We start from the raw sequence: 15,385 nt of genomic DNA, 5'->3' as shown, positions 1-15,385 counted from the left end.
TAAATCTGTTTACAGCCTGGGTTATCCCAGGGAAGGATGAATCTTGGCACAACCCCATAAGTCCAGTTTCCATGATGCCTGTGGGATAAGTCAAGGGTAGGGACCTCATTGCGTATCTCCCTGTCCTTAATTAGAAGTGCAGAACACATAAACACTCAGGACTGGCCATGTGTGGCAGGACAGTCCTTTCACAAAGGTTGGCACACAGAGGTGAGTTCAGAACAGTTGGGATTGTGCCCTGAAATGCATGGCAAGGCACGCCTATCCACTGCCTGTACTCTGTCGGGCTCTCTGGAAAGGCCACAGGCAATACGCAGATGCCATGTCCGGTTGGTTATGCTGGTCTATAGTGGAAAAGATCTCAGAGAGCGAGGCCTAGAGTCCGCAGCCAGGTCGGAGAAAAGGCCCCGGTCATCAGTGCCTGGAAGGGTGGCCAGATTGACAGATAGTAACAATAAAGGGGTCCTTCAAATGAGAGAACTGAAGCTGTGTCTGGAGTTTGGGTTTTTACAAGATGAAAAGATGGTGATAATAATTGCCCGGCATTCTAAACAACACTGAGTGACCCTGAACTATGTGCACACATAATTGAGAGGGCAGATTTTAAGCAGTGGAGAAACGGAAGTTCGGGCAGATGATGAATAATTTTTAGTATAATGTGTTTCGTGAAATGCTTGGCATGGGAGTGCATGACCTTTCTTCCTCCCATTTACAGACCTACCTACAGATTTTAAAAGACAGATTCTCTGACCAGCTGGCGGCCTCTAATGTGGCTGCTGTGACACTTTTAAGCCGTACATCTCTTTGCAAAGGTGACCCCCACTATGGGAGTGGCTATCACAAGGATAAATACCGTATCCCAGTCCCATTTTCCTCAAGGTAAATATTACAGTAGTGGCCTGAATTGTAAGAGGAATGAAGAAAATGAATAATAGCAGAGTTTTTTTTTTTTTTCTCCTGAGCCCCATATATGTCAGAGGGTGAATTCTCGGGCTTTCTAAAGAACATGTCCATGTTCCTGAGACAGACCCTGGCAGATCATGCTTTGTCTTGTCCCCATTCAGAGCTGCCCTCATGCAGCAGAACTCGAGTCAGATGGAGGAAGAAATCTTTGTAGGGCTAGCAGGTGTTCAGGGCAGGCTGTCTCCTTTTTAAAAACAAAGTCTGAAATGGTCCCTAGAGGACACGGTCGTCTGAGTCATCCACGCGCCCTGGGATTTGTCTGTGGCAGGGTCATGCAGGAGGGGGAGGTGTGACACAGTGAGATACTGTGACTTCTGCAGATCTAAGCTGATGTTGTCTGTTCTAACATGTTTGTCGTTCAGGAAAGGCTGTTGTTCCAGATGGCGTGAGCTGAGTGGGTGTGAGCTCGTTTACTGTGAGTTCGTCTCAAGCAGTGTGGGTTAGATGACTGGGTTTTCAGTCGAGTTAAGCAGACAAATCAGAATTGACACTTGCAAAATGCCAAACTTTATTTTGCACCAACTGGAGCCAACATAATTATTCAGATGATTTATGTGCATTAGTGTTTTTATTAAGGGTGTTTATCTCTGCATTGAGCAGCTGTCCCTGGGTCTCAGCACAACTGGCTACCCTCAGAACTCCACAGTAGGCTCCTCCTCCCGAGAGCACATTTCCTATTACAGCTTTGTACGAGCCAATCTCTGTTCTCCTGTGATGGATGATGGTTTGGGCATTGTTAGTAGTTTGGAAGAGCCCTGGTCATGTCTTGTTTTGACAAGTGGCTGCATGGATCCCAAGGGAGTGTCCCACAGAATTTAGGCATCATCCTCACCCAAGAGTCCTGGAGCCCCACATTCATGGAGGCCTCAAACCACGTGAATTCCCAATGTTGCCAGTATGCTGGGTGGGGATCAACAAGCCCACCCTCTTTCCTCTTTGAAAATAAGCCTGGCTGTATATGGAAAGATGTGGTGATGAGCAGCCCACTTGGGAGTACATTTGAAGAGATGTTGATATGGAGGAGGAGTGGGTCCCCAGAGAAGACCGTGCTTTTCCATGGATGTCCCATACTGTAGCTCCACTTCAAGCTGTCCCAGAGGCAGTGCATAGGGGAGGAGTTGACACTTCTGTGTCCCCTGGCTAAGTCATGAACTCTAACCCAAGTTATCCAAAGGCCTAATGGCTGGTCTGGAGAGGGAGTGCAGCCCCCTGTGTTCCATTCCCCATGTCTGGTGTAAAGATGTCTCTGTTTGTCTATCTATCTGTCTATCTATCTATCTATCTATCTATCTATCTATCTATCTATCTATCTATCTATGTATCATCTATCTTAAGTTTAGGCACCACCCCAACATGTGTGGTAGGTTCTGTTTGCTGCTTGGTAGTTTCCTTCTTGAAAGTTTCTTGGGGATGAGTAGAGCTGGTCAACCACATGGTGGGCCTTCAACAAAGGGGGTCCTGTCTGTGCAGGAACTCATTGCCAGCATCTTCCGGGCAGTCACATTCTGGATACAGCCAGAGACAGGATCCAGCACTCACCAGTGTATCAGTGTGACTTCCTGTTACTGCGTCATGGTGTCATCATCCTTCTGCTTGCTGTTACTTCCTGGAAGTCCCATGATTTAAGGTGCTGCTCACCAGAGCTGTTTGGTTTGGGTGGTGACTTTGGTACCTTGGATGTTGCATCTGTCTTCTGCATGACTTAAGAACTAAATGCAGAAAACATACCGTGAGTGTGAAATTGTATTGTTTGAAGTAAGGGAGTTATAGGTTGAGATCCTATTTCAAGAGGAAACCTACGTTTCATGCCGTGCTTTATTTTTGTAGTAGTAGTAGGTTGATGTGTTTGTGTTTGCATTTATTCTCACTTGAGAACCTAAATTTATTATAACAATAAGATTTTTAACTCTTGAATACTATGAGAGGAAGGTACCACCATGGGAAACACTGTAGAGAATCACTCAAAAAAGCTAAAATGGATTCAACATCTGACCTAGTGGTTGTAACTATGGGTGTGGGTCCAAAGGAGGCAAAAACAAAGTCTCAAAGACATAGTCGCACATCCAAGCTCCCAGCAGCATTAGTTGGAGGAGTCAAAGAGTGGAGCAACCCAAGCTGCCTTCAATGGATAAATCATACAACCCGTGGAACACCGTTCAGCCCTAACAAGGGAAATTCTGACAGTGTAACATGGATGGATCTTGAGGACATTGTGCTAAGTGAAAGAAGCCAATCGCCAACAGATGAACACTTTGTAGTTCCATGTATTCCAGGCATTTAAAGTGGCCCAATTCATAGATCCAGAAAACTGAGTGACTGGGCACTGCCATGTAAAGACAACTGAGGAGAGGGGGATTGTAGCTGCACGGTCAGGTTGCTTTTAAACATTCACTTTTATTTTTACTTATTGATATGTGTTTGTATGTGTGCGTATGAGAGCCCATGAAGATCAGAAGAAGGTGTCAGATCCCCTGGAGCTGGAGTTAAGGACAGTTGTGTGTGGCCCAGTGTGGGTTCTGGGAACTGAATTAAGGACCTCTGGAAGATCAGGACAAATATTTAACTGCCCAGCAGTCTCTAGAGCCCAGGTTTCAGTCTTGTGTTATGTATGAAGTGTGACTTGGAATGGATGGTGATGATGACGTACAACAACATGGATATACTTTTTATGCCATTCAACTGTACACTGAAAATAGTCCAGGTGGTAAACTATGTGTTTTATTAAAATAAAAGTAATAGTAAATAATAAAAGCCAAATAATTAGCAAACACTTTAGAAATATAAAAGTATACATATTTATCGTATAACAGTTTAATGGCATGTGGATGAATACTTGGACACTTTTATATGTGTTCCTATACATGTGTATGATATAAGATTGAATCTCATTGACTATCCAGGTTTTTTAAAATCTCAGCTTAATTTTCTTCTATATAAACACAGTGAACGTTCCTGTTTCCAGGTTTGCAATGGCTTGGAGCAGCCGAGGAAGCAGCAACGCTCTGATCTCAATGGACCCGCTGACAATAACAACATCCCAGAGGTAATTTTCTTCCAAAGATGAGAGTTCTGGACCAGAGTTCTCATGATGAAGTTGCTGGCTGTGTTATGGTCAACTCACTCTCCTAGTTTTGGGATCTGGGGAGAGGAAGTTCAAATCAAGTTTAGTTTGGGACCACTGTCTGAGGAAGAGATGTCAGTTCTCTGTCCTGGGAAGAGGGGACTCACATATCCTGAGCACTCACAACTGCACTGTGTACTGTTGGTGCACTGTTGTTGGTGTGGGAATCCCTGGTGCTCCCTATGATAGCATGGGGATCCCTGATGCTCCTCAATGATGGTGTGGGGATCCCTAGTACCTTGCAATGATGGTGTGCAGATCCCTAGTGCTCCCCGATGATGGTGTGGGGATTCCTGGTACTCCCTGATGATAGTGTGGGGATTCCTGGTACTCCCTGATGATGGTGTGGGGATCCCTGGTGCTCCCTGATGATGGTGTGGGGATATCTCGTGCTCCCCGATGATGGTGTGGGGATATCTCGTGCTCCCCGATGATGGTGTGGGGATATCTTGTGCTCCCCGATGATGGTGTGGGGATCTCTGGTGCTCCCCGATGATAGTGTGGGGATCTCTGGTGCTCCCCGATGATAGTGTGGGGATCTCTGGTGCTCCCTGATGATGGTGTGGGGATCTCTGGTGCTCCCCGATGATAGTGTGGGGATCTCTGGTGCTCCCTGATGATGGTGTGGGGATCTCTAGTGCTCCCTGATCTGGTAGAAACTCAAAGGTAGTCTGGATTTCTCACAAGCACAGTCATTTTTTGACAGGCTTCCCTGTGCTGTATAGGTGGTCTATGAGCAACCCTACCCACTAGATACCAGCAACCACTACTCTGTACCTCAGTTACGACAACAAAATGTCACCAGATATTGACCAGTGTGTCCTTGAGAACAAAAATCATCGTGATTGAGAGCCACTGGTCTAAACCAATAACATGGCTATCTAATTCAAATTAGGGCTTTGGCAAATTACCTTTTCTCTGTGGGGTAGTTGAGACACGATTGTCAAGCCCTGTTGAGATAGTTGTAGCCATCCCATCTCCTTTATTGTGGTCCTGAAGACATTCCAAGGAAATTCTCATGCCCAGTGGTTTGAGAACCACTGGGCTGACTGCTCTTGAAGCTCCTTCTAACTATGATGTGCTAAGTTAGGGCTCTTAAGAACTGACTTGTGGGCTTCTGTGACCCTTCCTAGCATCCTGTGTCCCCCATAAGACCAGCTTGCTGTGTGGATCTGATTTCTTAGGAACACCAGCCATTCATGGGGTTAGACTGTTCCAGCCCAGGGGGTATACATCTTGAGATAGTTCTTATAAGTCAGCCTTTTGCGGTTATTATGTTTTATTCTCTTTGTTATTTCTCAACAGACAAAGAAGGTGGCATCGTTTCCAAGCTTTGTGGCTGGTAAGTTACTTCAAATTGGATCTCTCGGGAGGTGGTTAGACTTTATGGAAAAGCAAATGGTCCTTTTGTGCATGGGTTTCCTCCAGAGACTCTTCCTTGGAAAGCATTGTTTCCAACAAGGTGCCCGCAGGCATTTGACTCGTTGGGTGCTGCATTAGCACACTTGGGAGAGGGGCTTCCAGCTCATCTGCCTGATTCAGTGTAATGAACAGCTAGGACCATTCATTGTGTTTTCCCCTCACTAACTGCATCGCCAATGACACCGAGGGCTGGCTTAATGCACTGAGAGGTGTCTATCTGAGCAGTTCGCTGGGATCTACTTTTCATCAGCGTGGTTATAATGACATCCAAATGCTGGCTGTTCCTTTTCACGCCCTCTTCCACTTTCCCTCCTACCCTTTCCAGGAGTAGCAGTGCCTGTTCATATTCCAGAAAGAGCAAAGCAGACTGTCTTGATTGACTGGTTCTGTGTCAGTGTTTGGGGTGGGGGCGCTCCTGCTCAGCTTTTGATGAAGCTAGCTTACAGTGGCTTCATGTATCAGGTGTCCTTGGGTCCAACATCAGAGCAAAGAAGTAGGCCTTTTCTCTGCCAGGAGAATGTTTCTTGCCTCTAATGTGTTATAATAAACAATGTGAGTTTTATTAATTCTTTCAAATAAGCTGATAATTAATTCCTATGAATATTTATAGGAGCAAAGTAAATGGATCTTCAGAAACAAATGGCTTTAAACCTTTGCCATTCTGCTTTGCATTTATGGTAAATAACAGAAGCCATCAAGTTCTCCTTTAAGGATGAGCTCAAACCAGGCTTAACCAGTTCCAAATGGTTCACTGTGCTGACTGTTATTACCAGCTTAATGCCATTTAATTTAGAAGAGTATCAGTTTTAATTGTGAGGACTTATCTAGAACCCAAGTAGACGACTCCATTTTGCCCAACACAAATAGACTCAAATGGGTTTTGCCCAGCAGTTCACTTGTGGACTTGTGGCTTTAGGTGTATTTTTTACTGGCTCCAACTGGCTCCAGCTGGTTTCCATTAGATCACAGCAGGTGATTGTAGTCACCTGGCTGACTGTAGTTCTTCCAGGGTCTTATGATTGACAGAAAGAGACCACACCCCTCTTGTCACTCCCCAGTGGGGCATGGCTGGGTTCTGATCTGAAGGAGGCAACATCAATGAAAAATATTGCATCTCTCTGCACCACTTTTCTTGTTGGGCTGAAGCTAAAATAGACATGACTTGGTCACAACCATTCAAGGCTATGGGGCCTTCTGCACCTAAGAAATGGATTTGTCAATAAACATGGCTTCATTTGGAAAGAATTTCAAACTGTCAAGGTTAGCAGAGACAGCGCAGCAACCTTAACTCTGCTGGGGGCGGGGCGCATTCCAGCAGCTATCCACGCATTCCATCTGACTGTGTCTTGGTACTTTCTAGAAGGCTCATGTGTCTGGAGCTCCTGAGACTTTTTTTTCCCATGTTAGAATGAGATAGAGCCGTCACACCAGCTCAGATAGACACACTGCTTGTGGACCACTCACATCAATATGGAAAGTTCACACTAGTGTGGTCAACTCACAAATTAGCCCCAGTTTAGGAGAGGAACTAACTGGTCATTATGAAAATAGGAAAACCTTAATCAAAAGCCCATCTCTTCATCCAAGAGAATTCACATCCAACAAACGTGACCAGCAGTCACAAAAAATGACAGAAAGAGATAGTAATGAGTATCCCAGGAAAACCTGGACTCTTATGAATTTAAGGGCAGCATCTGGTGTTAGACACCTTTACCAAGCTGGGATGGGCGTGTGTGCAAGGACCCATCTGACATTTGCTTAGCAGAGAAGCATGTTAGTGGTGTGAAGAAATCTTGAGGGAGCCACTGACCACTCCGTGACTGTAATGTCAGGTTAGCTTCCTGGCTTCGCTTGGTCTTGTCTTCTGGTTTGTAATCTCATTGCCTGGATGACCCCAGCCATTGTTTCCTGTTCCAGCAAGGAAAAGAAAGAGAAATGCCCAAATCAACCCTTGTCTCTCTCTTCACATTAAGGAATTTCAGTGCCACAAGTGAGTAAAGGGGCTGGGAACGTGTCTCAGCTATTTAAGTGCCTGCCGTGTAAGCATTAAGACCTAAGTTTGGATCCCCAACAAAAGTCATGTGTTGTGATACATATCTGTAACCCCAACACTTTTTGGTGAGCTTGAAGACAAGCAGATCCTAGAAATTCATTGCCTACTAGCTTACTCAAATTCATGAGCTCTGGATTTGATGTTAAAAAGTAAGATGGAATGCGGTCATGGAACATGCCCAACATTGACTTCTGGCCTCCACATACATGTGCCTGCATGAACACATACACATTATACATACACAAGAGTGAATGTGTTATCTGCCTGAGACTGTATTTTGCAATATCTTTCTAAGCCTGTTCACCAGGCTGCTAAGAAATAGTTTTTCAGCTGTATCAATGATCAGCCTTGTTATGACGAAGATACTTTGATTAGCAGACCATGTCTAGGTGGGGGAATGTCAGCTCTGTCAGTGAGCACCATTGCTATGATAAAGAATGGCTCTGTATCTAGGTGCGGGGATAAGAATCATTAAGGGTGTCACTCTTCTAATCAGTATGTCTCTTGGAGGGTCCCTGGAAGCTCCGTGTAAGTGGTATGAGAACCACATGACCGCGAGAACTCTTGACAACAGGAGGTTTTTTTTTTTAAAAAAATATTTATTTATTATGTATACAATATTCTGTCTGTATGCCTGAAGGCCAGAAGAGGGCGCCAGACCTCTTTACAGATGGTTGTGAGCCACCATGTGGTTGCTGGGAATTGAACTCAGGACCTTTGGAAGAGCAGGCAATGCTCTTAACCACTGAGCCATCTCTCCAGCCCCAGCAGGAGGTTTTAAAACTGTATGAGGTCCATACGCTCTTCATAGTGGGTGCTTTATACCCTCACAGCTGAGCCATCCAGCAGCTATGGACATAATTCTGTGTGGATTCTGTGGTAACTTTTAAGGCCAGAAGAATCCTCACACTGTTCAGATTATTTTTTAAAGTTTTCAGGTAGAGATTTTATTATTTTTTTTAAGTGAATCTGATCCATCTATAAATTTTTTGGTGTAAAGTTCGAGGCCAGCCTGGTCTACAAGAGCTAGTTCCAGGACAGAACCAAAAAGCTATGGAGAAACCCTGTCTCGAAAAATAAAAAGAATAAAAAAATAAAAAATAAAAAAAATAAAGATACAAGCAGAGGTCACGTTTTGAGCACCCTGTACTCAAGCAGCTGACTGGCTGTGGGGGACATCATTGGTGTGGAGGGTACTACCTTTGCTGTATTTTCTGGCTCTGGGTCCATTTGGGGATGGTTCCCAGGTCCCGACTGAAGCTACTTTTGCCATCCTCTCCCTGCCCCCCCCCCCCATCTTCCCTGGAGACTTGTCTGTGGCTATTTTTCTGTGTACATTTTTGGGTCAGCTTATCTAGGTACATACACAAAATGCCCTCTTGGTGTCTTTATTTGGCGTCCATTCAGTGTGTCTAGTTAGGGGGAAGTACCAGCGTCTAGAACACAGGCGTCTCAGACGTCCAGAGAGGCTTCTCGCCCCATCGGGTCAGACGTGTTTGTCTTTAAAGCTTGTCTGGAAACTCTGATACATGTCCTTTTCCTTTATTCTTTGGTCCTTAATCCCGCTTGTTGTTTTGGTAAATGTTATCTTTTTGCTTCCTTACATTTTCTGACTTGTTTGTAGGTACAAAGAAAGCTATTGATTTCTTTTCTATATTAAATTCTAAACCATTGGTTCGATCAGTTTTCTTAGTTTTATTTTCCCCTAAATAGATTTTTATTTGTCTTCTTGGCTCTTCCGCGGCTTAGAATCATACCATCTACAAATTAGAATCCCTTCCACTCTCCTTTCTTGTTCTCCATAAATTCTTCCTCTTATCTCATGGAGCTTGGCAGAAAATAAGAAACGGTGTTATATAATAATGAGATATGCCCACTAGTTTTTTTTTTTTTTAAAAAATGTAGCATCCTTTTAAAAGATCCGTCCTTTTGGTTTGCTATAAAATGTTCACACATACCAAGCTTAGAAAGTCAGACCCATTGCCATGCACCCTCCCTGGCTTCAGGCTCACGGTGCCTACCTCCTCGTGACCCATAGTGCTTAACCCCCACCCCACACTCCCCAAGTTCTCTAAAACAATCCCATTTTTTCCTGTAATAGTTCACCTATGTATCTCTAAAATATGGGAACGCTATTAAAAACCATTGCAATGCCGTTGCCACAAATGAAGCTATCGGTCATTTCTGTGCGTTCCTCAGCGCCAGCTAGTGCTTGCGTCCGCCCATGCACAGTGTCCCTCTCAATAGAGATCTAAACCAGGTCCCCAGTGAGCCTGGCTGATACATTTTATAATTGCCCTCCTCCTCTTACAGATTCTCCACTCATCTGATTCTCTCTCTCTCTCTCTCTCTCTCTCTCTCTCTCTCTCTCTCTCTCTCTCTCTCTCTCTCTCTCTCTCTCTTCCATTGCTATGATAAAACACTGTGACCAAATTCAGTTCAGGAGCAGAAAGGTCAATTTGGTTTACATTTGCAGACGACGGTCCATCATTGAGGGAAGTCAGAGCAGGAACTCCAGCAGGGCCTTGAATCAGAAGCCATGGAAGAATGCTGCCTGATGGCTTGCTCAAAGACCCTGTGCTTACCCAGCTTTTATATATAATCCAGGTCCACCTGCTTGGGGAAGGTACTGCCTATACTGAGCTGGGTTCTCCTCCATCAGTTAGCAATCAAGACAAGACCCCACAGACGTGCTCACCAGTCAATCTAATCTAGGCAATTCCTCAAGGGAGGCCTCCCAGTCACTCTTCCAGATGATTGTAACAAGTTGACAAAGCTAACAATGATTGCTTGCCTTTACATAGTGGTCTTGATGACACATGTGGAATTCTTTGTATCATTCATCCAGTGCCACTTTATTTGCACTCTGGGATTGGTTGATTGTTCCTGATGGTGTCATCTGCATGGCCCTCTGCCCATGTCTAGGAAAATGGTCAGGGTATAGATAGAGGGCCAATCATAATAAGTTTGATTATTTCGGTAGAGCTTCTTAGATAGTATTACATCTGGCTGTCCCTCTTTCCTTTTTGATCAGCAATAAGCTTATCACTGTCTAGATCCATTTATTGGTTCTTCTGATAGAATCATGTCCCTGCTGTTGATTGTTTGAACTCCTATACAGATGAACTTTTCCTGATTCTAATGCACACAAGAAACACTGTCTTGAGTTTTTCTCTTTAACAATGTTTAAGATAATGGGTTTCCCTACCAATCTATAAAGGTGAATGGCAGACTTCGGGGCTGTAATTGTGCATCCTTGACTTGCAGCCGAGTAGGGTGGCCCTGAAGACACCTTCCTTAGGGATATTTCCACATGTCTAACCAACTGATGTTGTGCTGTTAGTCCCTCAGTCTTAGCATGGCCTCAGTATGTTCTAATATTATATTCTGGCATAATTCAAAACTGTTTTGTCCTGGAATGGAATCATTCGATCCTTTCATCATGGAGCTGGGGGAATACTGTTGAGAAAACACAGTCTGGGTACAGTCGGGCTTCCCTGGTGAAGAGCTTCGGAAGTGAGAACATGTGTGTGCAGTGAGAACATGTGGTGTGCAGTGAGAACATGTGGCGTGCAGTGAGAACATGTGGCGTGCAGTGAGAACATGTGGCGTGCAGTGAGAACATGTGGCGTGCAGTGAGAACATGTGGCATGCAGTGAGAACATGTGGTGTGCAGTGAGAACATATGTGTGCAGTGAGAACATGTGGTGTGCAGTGAGAACATGTGTGCAGTGAGAACATATGTGTGCAGTGAGAACATGTGGTGTGCAGTGAGAACATATGTGTGCAGTGAGAACATATGTGTGAAGTGAGAACATGTGTGTGCAGTGAGAACATATGTGTGAAATGAGAACATGTGGTGTGCAGTGAGAACATGTGGTATGCAGTGAGAACATATGTGTGCAGTGAGAACATGTGGTGTGCAGTGAGAACATATGTGTGCAGTGAGAACATATGTGTGAAGTGAGAACATGTGGTGTGCAGTGAGAACATATGTGTGCAGTGAGAACATGTGGTGTGCAGTGAGAACATGTGGTGTGCAGTGAGAACATGTGGTGTGCAGTGAGAACATATGTGTGCAGTGAGAACATATGTGTGCAGTGAGAACATGTGGTGTGCAGTGAGAACATGTGGTGTGCAGTGAGAACATGTGGTGTGCAGTGAGAACATGTGGCGTGCACATATGACAAGGCTCCCAGCAATCCCATCTCCTGACAGTTACGGTCATGCAAGCCCCTCACCCTGGTCATAAGCTGGGGAAAGTGATTACTAGGATGTCGCCCCCAAAATTAGGTTATAGGAAGAGCGCGGTGTTCGCGTCACTCCATCTTGCCTGTTCTCGAAGAGAGCCAAGCTGCTCTGCTGTGGTCCTGAGCTGCCCTACAGAGAGGCCAGCAAGGAGGGGATCTAAGTCTCTGCCAACAGCCACGGCAGGGAACTTGGAACTGGCCTTTCTTGTTCAGGCCTTAGGAATGTAACAGGCTTCCCAGCTACCTTGACTACAGCCTCCACAGAGATCCTGAGCCAGAGGCCCCAGCTGAGAAATAGCTGTGTTCCCAAGATAATAAGTGTTTGGTGTTTAAAGCCACTAAATTTGGTGGTAATTTTTATGCAATTATACTCAATAAACAATAACTAGTGTGCTATATTTTCAAAGTTGCGCCGCATACTGATTCGCCCTGTTATTTTGCCAGGGCTCCAGGGCTCTTGTATTCATGTTCTCTTGTTCCCGTGTCCCAGGCTCTGATTCTCAAAGTGATTATGCATTTGTCTCATTCTGCTAATCACACTCCAGTCCCAGAGATAACAGTATCAGCGTTGCCGAGGACGCAGGGCTGTAGGCTCAGTTAGGATTTCCTGGCCTTCATTCTTCGCAGCAAGGTTCAGCAGGGGCGTACCACCAAATGGCCTCAGGAGGGGAGGGAACCGTCTCCACGGCCCATGGGGAGTCCCTGGTACCTCTCTTCCCACAGCAGTCAATCCCAGACCAATACTGTGTCTTGCGGTGGCTTTTTAAAAATGCTTGACTCATGTTTAGTTGTTTGAATAGGTCACAAATGAACATTCAGATTCCTTTGTTTCATTTTTTCTTTAATTCTGAGAGCTAAGCTTTTGTCAGTATGACTATGAAAAGTACTTGCATGGGTCTAAAGTCACAACTCAAGGTATGCTGTGTGCTGAGGCATCCAGTCCTGGATCCTTACCTCCTGTCTTCTCTCTGGATACTTCTCCATATAGACAGCCATTTGTAACATTTAACATGGCTTTCTTCAGATTTCTAAAATGCTCTGTTCCTTATATATACCTCTAAATGCACACATAATGCATAAACGTCTTTTAAGCTTTAAATAGGATTTTATCGGGGGTTATACGAAGTTTCTTTACACACTTGGTTTATGCTGTGGTTAATGTTTAATGTGTATTTGTTGTGAACTTACCTTCCTCTGTTTAGGTAATTGGGGTGTATTTAGATTTTTTTTTTCTCCATCATGCCTTCCTTCTAACCCTAGCCATGTGCCCAGGAGCTGCATGGTGCTAGTGGCCTTCCAAACTGCTCAACAGGACCCCACTGTAGAATGGCTCCTGCTCAGCTGTGCCTGAGGGCTTCCCAGGTTTTTGCCTTTACAAATAATGCTACAGAAAAAAAAAATGCCCAGACACAAGCTAATGCTTATGGTGTCCTCAGCAGAGTCGGGGACTGGGATGGACTTGGCTTTGGCCTTCTCTGTCACAGCTTCTCCTCCTGCGGCCACTGACCCTTGCCGTCCACTCTGTGTCACTATGAGTTGTCCCTGTCCATGACAACCCTGCCTCTGTCAGGTCTGAATTTACCGGTAGCACCATTTATGAGCAGCACAGGGTGCTCTTCATGGTGGCGTCTCAGAGGCCCGAGCTGCTGCAGAGTAGAGCCTTGCTGGGCTAGGCTGGTGTGAAGAGAGAAACACTGTAGACCCCAGAGCCTTTCCAGGGAGAAAGAGAGGTCATTCTTTCCCCTCTTTGGGGCTCCTTCAAATGGGTTGGCTTTTCATGGACCTGTGTGGCTTCCTTGATATGTGTGGTCTAATGAGACCCCCTAGAGTGATATGTGAGATCTGTGGCCTTTCTGAGGCTGTGAAGACAGGTGTCCCTCTACATCATAATCCTTACAAGATCTGGAGCATCTTCTTCCTCGCTCCCTCCTACTGCATCCATCTGCCTGCCTTGCGAACCTGCACACTGGCAATCCTCCTCTTCTCTTCGGAGCCGGAACGGGGGAATGGCTCACAGTCTGCCCCTGCCCACGCTCCTCACCCTATGGGCTGGCTCCCACCTGCTAGCCCTTGAAACGGCTCCAAGGTCACCGCTGGCTGCCTTGTCAGGATGCCCAGTACATGGGGGCCCCTTGTAGATGGCCTCCTGCCAGCCTGGTACAGATGGGCTTGTCTCCTCTCTCTCTAAACCCCTTCCTGTCATGATGCCTGGCAGAGCTGGTTCCTGGGGTCTCCTTCTGCCACCTCACTCCCTGTCCTCCCCACAGTGACTCGCCCATGCCGGCAACTTTAGTTGGCATCTCTCACTGATCACTCTTATTCTGTCGTCTAACCTGGGCTGTCTTCTAAGCTGTTCTTGGAAGGTGCCCTGGCCCCTGCAGCTAACCTGGTCCAAAAGCCTCACCCCAAGGCCAGTGCTTTTGCAAGGAACCCTTTACAGTGAGTAGAAGCTCCAGTCATCTAGGCACAGATGGAACTTCTTTCCAGTTCCCCTCAACCACACCTCACATTCAGCCTGAATTTGGACTGCATCTTCCAGTCCCATCATCCTCATGGTCTACCCCAGCATCCTCTCCTGCTTGCTTGGACCCCTGCAACGGTCCATTAGCTGCTGTCTGTTCTTCCTCTCTGTTTTGTCCCTCTGGAGAAAGTGGTGTGGTTGGGCTGCTCCCCAACTGTTAGGCCAGAGTGGCCATCTTTGGAATGGCTCCAGAGTCCTCGTATCTAGCCAGCGCTTTTTCTATACTCTGAGTTATTCCAACTTCTGGCTCATTCCTCACACTGGGTCATCTGGACGTCCTTTAGTCCCTCTGAATTGCGTCTCCCTCTGCCATCTCAGGACGTTTGCACCTGCTCTTGCCTCAGCCTGGAAAGTTCTCTTCTGTGAGGTACTGATACCGTCCTGTGTTACAGACTCCCACCCACTGGCAGCCCTCCTCAGCCTCTTCAAGAGGTCAGGCCTGCTGCTCCTCCTTCCGGGGCTACACCTTCCCTTCCTGGCACTCACCACAGTCCTTCATGATGAGCTTGTGTTGGCCTGTGGACTGGTGTCAGCCTCATCCTCTAGCCAGTGAGCCATGTTTTGTGACATCACAAGTCCTCCCAGGCAGGGAGGACTGATTTGGGGAAAGTCATTTGACCTTGCTGAAATGGTCTTTCTCATCAAATGGAACAATGAGGTTATTTCCAGGGGCTTGTGAAGGACTGATGGCTAGGACTCCTGCTTTCACACAGGGCTGGTGAGTGAGACCCGGCAGCCGCACCCAGGGCTCCCAGCTGCACAGAGTTCTGTCCACTTAGAGCTGTTGTGCTCCAGCCCCACAGCTCTGCCCTCTGGCACCCAGGGAGAGGAGGGCAGTTTTGGAGCTAGCAGCTTCTGCCCACTCCTAACATTGTCCTCCCCAGGTAGCAGAGATGGGTGATCTCAGGTACAGCTCCATGAGACCCCAGCAACTCCCTGTCCACAGAGCCAGCAAGAAGCCTCAGGTCCAAGTACAGACCCCAAGGTCATGGATAGAGCACGTGGACTCTCCAGGGCAGGAGCGCAGGCTCTTTAACCATGCTGAAAACAAAGGC

At 46.2% G+C, this 15,385-nt stretch overlaps 1 protein-coding gene across 8 annotated transcripts in view; it reads left to right on the top strand.

Annotated features, from left to right (window-relative positions):
- Apba2 (amyloid beta precursor protein binding family A member 2) overlaps window positions 1–15,385 on the top strand; it is a 205,318-nt gene that overhangs the window by 168,946 nt on the left and 20,987 nt on the right. For all 8 annotated transcript variants that reach the window (XM_057756304.1, XM_057756302.1, XM_057756299.1 and 5 more), the window contains 2 exons: window positions 3,926–4,006; window positions 5,390–5,426. In XM_057756304.1, coding sequence (XP_057612287.1) covers window positions 3,926–4,006; window positions 5,390–5,426 — 118 coding nt within the window. The remainder of the gene's footprint in view (window positions 1–3,925; window positions 4,007–5,389; window positions 5,427–15,385) is intronic.

Source organism: Chionomys nivalis, chromosome 23, assembly GCF_950005125.1.
Source record: "Chionomys nivalis chromosome 23, mChiNiv1.1, whole genome shotgun sequence".
In the NCBI taxonomy this organism is placed as follows: Eukaryota; Metazoa; Chordata; class Mammalia; order Rodentia; family Cricetidae; genus Chionomys; species Chionomys nivalis.
Note: the sequence above shows the minus strand (reverse complement) of the source record. Positions and strands in the feature narration are given on the sequence as shown.